We start from the raw sequence: 6979 nt of genomic DNA on the forward strand, positions 1-6979 counted from the left end.
GTAGGAGTGGGAGGAGAATTTTTTAAAGAAATACTTGACTGTGAAATAGCTAATAGAGCAAAAGAAAACCACTGAAGTTTTGTGATAGGGTCTCGAAACATCAGTTTGATAATCATACCTATGCTAATAGCATCTCTTCTGCAATCTCTTCAGTATGTACATCATGTCATGCCGCAATCAATTATTTAGAACGGCAGCCTGCCTGAATAGGTAGGCAGACAAAAGGAAAGAAAAGGACTGTGAGTAGGGCTTGCAGCGTGAATTGCATCTGGTCACGAAAGAACTCTGTGGGAGTATGTCTAGGGTTGCACTGAGGTCTGCCTCAGAGTCGCGTTCTTGCGGCACATTCTCCCCGGGGTTCTCTGTGCTGGCACCTTCCTGGATGCTTTGCCAAGCACAACGAAAGCTGATATGCAGAATACCTTCTTAAAGCTGTTGCACCAGTATTCCTATAAAAATTAGGTAGAACTTACAGCAACCCCCAGACCTGTATATTCCATATTAATATAAAATACTGTACTTAATGTCTGTGCAAAAGATCTATCTGAATGGAAGATTTAAATCTTGAGGTAGATCGATTGCTTGTGCTCCAAACTGCAGCTTTAGCCACGCTGCAGCTAAGCTGAAGGCGGGCTTGCACTTCTTTTTTTTTTTTAAATAAACATCATATTTGCCTTTCAGTAAAGGATTAAAGAACGGAACACGTTTCTGAGTGGTGTTTGCAGAGCTGGGATTTGAGATGCTGTCTAGCAAGTCCAAAGGCTGCTGTTCTTTACTAGTTAGAAGTCTGTTGGATGCTGGGGCCTGGCCTGATGGTTTCGCTGTGACTGTTGAATACTGGGGTAGTAAACATGCCGGAATGCTGATGTTTAAATTCGATTTTAGGAGAGGATAAAACAATAGTGGTATAACAGCAGCTGACATTAGAGTATATTTGCAGAAGTTTTACACATCCGTTAATGCAAACTGAGACATTATAAAGGCATTCATGCTTTCAACTGAGATAAGATGGAGATGTAAGGGTGTTCAGGGCTCGATACCGATATATACAACATGATTCTCTTTTTAATAGAAATTATTGGAATCAAACTGGTGGACCAAGAGGCAGCATCTCAGCAGGTGCTGTAAAACTCCTTAAACTGCTAAATGGGGCCAAAGGGAAGGGGAACGGCATGCTTCTCTAAGTCTGCTTGGCCAGAATTTTGAAAATGCATTATGCACATAGCTAGTAGGGTTTATGGAAATACTTGTCTGAAACACTTCAGAGAAAGGACAAACTGGGGACAAAACACTCTTGGTGGGGAGGTTAAGTAGCAATTCTTACTTGCTCTTAAGTGCTTGTGTGTGGGCGCTGCAAGAACTGTTTATGGCTCCTAGGTTCTTTATTCAGAACAACAAAAACTAGATCACTTGAATGGTAGCTGTTTTGGAGTAAAGGAAGACTTTCTGTTTGCAGAAGCTCCGTGTTGTGTTGCAAACGATGGCCATCGCTACCTCTTACACGGGAAGTGACGGAGCATGCAAAATGCGTATGTTAGATGTCTTGGTATAGGATTGATTTGATTTCTGAATCCTGTTTTTCAAATAAACATCTAATTCAGGACACAAACAGGAAAAACAGAGCTCACAAGCCCTCTTGACTTTGTTTCTCTTCAGCACAAATGTAGTCCCTGATCCCAGAGGTGGTTATCGTGAATGCAGTTCCTGGAGCACGGAGATGCTGTTAATCCTTACGGCCGTCTCTCAGGGCCAGATCTGTACAGCGTGAGCTTCCAGTTGATAGTTCCTTCTGTGATGCGCACTTCTTGTGAATTTTGCTTTTAAATCGGTTGGCTTATTTCCAGAGAAGCAAGGGGATTGGCTGTGGCATACCAGACACCCTTCTGTTCTCAGGTTTGACTGTAAGCAACTTGCAATGCCAAGAACGCTGTGGTGGAGAGACGACACCAGTTGTGGTGAGGACATAGTTTCTTCTAATCCATATGGTACTCGGGTTCCCAGCCTCAGGAGTTCTTCCTGCTGCATTCAGTCTCTGTCTTAACCCTGATGTCAGTGCCCGGCAAGAGCAGATAGGTGTGGTGGCTGGAGCAAGCGGCCTGGGAGGAAACCAGCCTCTCGGATGATTTCCTGTGGCTCATCCTGGTGCAGAAGAGGTCTGAGGTGCTACGGCAAGCAATAGAGGGGGTGAAGGACAGTGTGTTGCCACTTGCTTGTGTTCATTCTTGCCCTGATGGCCACTGTCGTCTTCCCAGAGGTAAGCCAGAGAAGGGTTCTGGCCTATTTATCTTCAACTGGTGACCACTCTATAATGCCTTGGGCGTGTCCCTGTCGCTTAGCTCCTCCAGTTAGTGTAGGAAATTTTAAAGTGTGGTTTTGTTGTTTTTTTTTAATTGAGCTGAATTAAGGTATCTCTTTTTAGGTCAAGAAAATCTAAGATAACAATATACTTGATGTTCTTTAGATTAATTAAGATTTGGGAAAGCCAGTTACCAACCTTGTCCTCTGAGCTGTTCGTTTGCAAATCATCCAGTTCTCTTTGTAATAACATTTATTTGATGGTCATTGCCCAAAATTTTATTATCGTATTTGTGCTGCTTTGCATCAGCCAAAAAGCACAAAGGAAGTAGTTGCTTTACAGTCGTCACAAGAAGATTTGTGCAGTTTTCAAGAACAGTACAGGATAGGTGCATGGGTGATCTGCTGCCCAAAATAAATGAGGTTATTGCCACAGAAGCAAGAAATGTGGCAAAAGATGCGCTGTCAAGTATGTAGAAAGTTGTGGTGGTTCTGGAAGTGAAGTGAAATTATTAATTAGCACTCAAGTTCTGTGTATTGATACATTTCAGTGGATTTCTAATGAAGATGTCCATACAATTAGCTTCTGTTCGTGCCTGACTTGTAAATATTCTATGTTTTGTTTAATAGAAGTGTGAATTCCAGCCTCCAGTCCCTTTAGAATTTACATCAACTGACTTGCATCAAATGACAGGGATTTTTCCAGATATCAAAGCTATTTTCCTGGTTCTGCTTCTCAGCAGGCAGACTTCGTCTCCCAGTGAAACTTGGGGTTGAATTGCAGTGCTGTTGAATGTCGAACAGCCATGTCTCTGAACCTACCGCTGTTCCCATCACTGCGGAAGTTGAATGTATGGCTTGGGCAGACTTGTGTAAAGAACTGATACTGGTCACCATAAACCAAGACTTAAAAGTATCAATTTTGTCTTTTTGTTTTCAGAGGGTCCATATGGAATATTTGCTGGCAGAGATGCCTCCAGGGGACTAGCAACTTTCTGTCTAGATAAAGATGCACTCAGAGATGAATATGATGACCTATCGGACTTAAATGCTGTACAGATGGAAAGTGTAAGAGAGTGGGAAATGCAATTTAAAGGTAAATTCTCCAATTAGCAGCACATCTTTAGCTTAAGGAAATGCTTTTAATATAAATGACTGATTTGGGCTTGGGGCAGCTTTTAAAGAGATGTTGACAGGAACATTAAGAATGCAGTGTAACCTTCTTAGGAAAAGGCCAGGGATTTCAGGCTCTTCTTCCAGAGAGGATTCCACTACACCTCACTGTAGCTTTTTCAACTTTTTAGTTTTGTACAAGAAAGCTATTCTCTTCCCGACTCTTCAGCGCAGAATTTCACTCTCTAAGTGCAGCGTAGCTGATGGAATTCCTGCTCGCAGGTTTTTAGCTTTGGATACCATGGAACGATGATTAGGACCAAGAGTTGTTTCAGTATGAAGGGTTCAACGAGTTTGTCTTGAAATAATTTCTCAGAAGTATGGAAATATGCCACTGGGGGCGGGGAGGAAGTAATTTCTCACGTTAATTGAAATCAGACCAGGCTGAGGGAATTTGTGTCGGTGTTAATAGCAGCGTTTTCAGCCCTCGTGTGATAAAGCTTGCCCGCGATTAGCCGCGGGAGAACTGAGACAAAGTACTCTGAGCAGAGCAAGTGAGGCGCAGCAGGGGTAGCGAGATTGTTTTAGGAGGCTGAGCTTGCTGATAAATTGCCATCAGCTTTAGCGGTTCGGGTTCAGAACCTGAGCGCATAGGAGCAGTGAATTTGCAGCAATGCAGACTGACTAGCGAATGCAGCCGTACTTGATTGTAATGGAATCATACATCTTTTTCAGAAAAATACGACTACGTAGGTAGACTCCTAAAACCAGGGGAAGAACCATCAGAATACACAGATGAGGAAGATACCAAGGATCACACTAAACAGGAATGAACTTTGTAAACAACCAAAGTCAGGGGCCTTCGGAACTGCAACCTCTTATTCCCCATCACAGAATGTCCTGCATCTTTGGGTACAGTTCATCTGCTGCGAAAAACATTCAACAGGTTTTGTAAAAGGAAAACAATAAACTCACAAATGAAGATTCGAATACTAGACATTATTTGTGCTGCCAAACCTTCTGTTGCAGTTTATTTGTAATGTCTGGTTAGGCTTCGTTAGTGAAGAGGGGCCAGGGATTTAAAGACAAAAACGCTATTCCCTTTTTATCAGTAAGCTGAAGCCTTCAAGTAGTACATACTACAAGCTCTGAAAGACGTGAGTCTCCAAGCTCAGCGGAAGGTTTGAATGTTTCATGTGTGTCTTCTCCTTCAGCAGTAAAGGCAGACGTCCTCGTGTACACCAGTCTCAGTAGGTTAGGCTACTGAAACTGGTGATAAAATGTGAATTTCCACCCTTGTTTTGTACGTGGGCGTTCGTAGCCCTGGCAGAATACTTCAGTTCTCTAAGAGGAGTCCATCTAGATTAAGATGGGGGTAAAATTCATCCTTTTCTCAGAAGGATTGGGTAAAAACTGTTTCCTCTGCGACAACTATTATCTGAAGCCTGCCTCCCCCCTTTTCCCATCCTCCAAATCAAATCTAATCTTAATTGTGCCTTATTTCGCTTACATAGACTTGAATTGTTTTAAGGGACAGCCCCAAAGTTGTGGTTTCATAGTCTCTACAAGCAGCATTGAGACTGAAGGTAGAATGTTCTGTTGACCGGAAAACCTGGATGTCATTCTGTGTATAGAATGTAAAAGAGGAATACTCAGTGTTACTGCCATATGTTAATATTACATATACTTAAATTAGCATTGTGATGGCCAAATGCATATTCCCATGCTTCTTTTTAAGTAATTACAAACACACAAAAGAAGTCACCCTTCCTCCTCTTCCAGAAGCTGCCTAACTTTTGGGAGCATCGCCTTCACACCCCCGCAGAGTGAAGGGGCGTGCGCGCGTGTGTATGTGTGCGTGTCTGTCTGAATGCAAGGCTCGGGAGGGATCCTTTCTGCAGATATTGTAAATACGAGTACCATTTTAATAAAGCATGTACAATACCGACCGTGCTGTCCGACTTTATGTAGAAGCTGTTACGCAGAGCTGGAATATGATGGAATACAAAGTAAGGGGAAGAAGTCTTGGATGTGAACCATCTGCCACTATTGACACTGTCCCTTGTCCTCGTGGTGTTACTTTTCCTTCAAGTCCCAGCTTTTGAAGGACCTTGAAGACTCACTTGGGTAAGCTCAATTTAAGAGAATAAATCTATGCTGATGCTTTTATGGGGCGGGAGGGAGGGGTGTAAATAAAGGAGAAGCATTTTAGGAGATAACATACAGTAACAGGAGTATGTCTCGTGGCACTAACAGGTCAAGAGCGCTGGAGGTCTAGATGTGGGTGTCGCTCAGCGTGCTGCAGAAATGCCACCGTCTGTTCTGCTGAATTCCCAGCAGTGGCCCTACGAAGTTCATGACTCACAGCTTTATGTCCCACGTCTGTACCTCTCTTTACAGACTTCACCTCTCTGAAGTCCACAGCAACATGTTTCCATCCATACATTCTGTTGAGCTGTGAACTCTGAAATTTCAGCGACTGCTTCCTTCACTTTACTGTTTGACTAAACGTGATTTGGATTGATCTAACGGAACAAGACACCCCCAAACCCTCCGTTGAATCAGGTGTGACTCACGTGTCCCAGGAGGCAGGTTGAGTTCTCTTCCTTGCCTTTCCAAGCTTTATCCCAGAACAGAACTGGAGCCATTTCTCCGCGGGAGTTGGGTTCCGCTTGCAGGTTCTTGCTTGCACGGGAGCCAGCGAGGTGCGCGGCTGTCGCGCTGCTGACCAACTGGCAAAGCACCGGCTGCTGCTTTGGTCGCATCCTGGGAAGCTGAGCGTTGGCGCGGCGTCCAGACTCTGGTTTGCAGGTTAATGTCAGACCATGGGTGGTCTGGGCACGCTGGTGTACCTAACCACGAAACCAGGGGTTTGGGATGGAACAGCGGGAGCTCCAAGGGCTATGGAAAAGCTTTCTGGGATGGGATGGGGTGGGAGGTAAGAGGACTTGAACGCCACTTCTTTATCTGGATGCTTTGCTAGGGATTGTTTTTTAACTAAATCTCACTGTAGATTTTACACTACATGTCACGGTACGTCCTTCGCTTTTAGTTGTGCCAGCTGTTGCACCTCACGGCACCAGGGTGCGCAGGAAAAGGCAGCGTACCCACCTGTCAGACAGGACAGCCAGATACGGGTTATTTTCCAGGCTTCCCCACAAAAATACACGTACTGCATGTTACAGCTTCTGCTGTGCCGATACAGGTATGGCACTGCTGCCTGGGGTGCAGCCATAGCGTCTGCTGCTTGTCACCCTTCTCTTTTACCTAGGAACTTCCACTGGAGAAGGGATTTGCTTGGCGTGTGCTGTGACTTCCTAACCCAAGCGCAGCCTTTACCTCTCCCTTGCTGTAAGAAACACGGTGAAGTTTCATTAGTGGGTTTTTTTTACACTGTTTTAGAAGAACAATGCTCAGCTGTCTGCTTTCATGATTTGGGATTGCTTGAACAGCAAGATGGGGAAAGGGTGAATTTGGCTTTGAGGCAACTTCATGGAAATGGTGAAGAATACAAAACGGTCGCCTATAGCAGCAGTATGTTCCTTAGACTTAATCCGCTATTTCCGTGCCT

At 44.2% G+C, this 6979-nt stretch overlaps 1 protein-coding gene across 1 annotated transcript; it reads left to right on the forward strand.

Moving 5' to 3' along the window:
- The first annotated feature begins 2688 nt into the window (after positions 1-2688).
- Positions 2689-5354, forward strand: LOC104512847 (membrane-associated progesterone receptor component 2-like). The gene is made up of 3 exons (XM_010155997.1): positions 2689-2764; positions 3236-3391; positions 4144-5354. The coding sequence occupies exons 1-3, from the start codon at positions 2689-2691 to the stop codon at positions 4239-4241; spliced, it is 330 nt and encodes a 109-aa protein (XP_010154299.1). The 3' UTR covers positions 4242-5354.
- The last annotated feature ends 1625 nt before the right edge of the window (positions 5355-6979 follow it).

Source organism: Eurypyga helias, unplaced genomic scaffold (genome assembly GCF_000690775.1).
Source record: "Eurypyga helias isolate BGI_N326 unplaced genomic scaffold, ASM69077v1 Scaffold50567, whole genome shotgun sequence".
Taxonomy (NCBI): Eukaryota; Metazoa; Chordata; class Aves; order Eurypygiformes; family Eurypygidae; genus Eurypyga; species Eurypyga helias.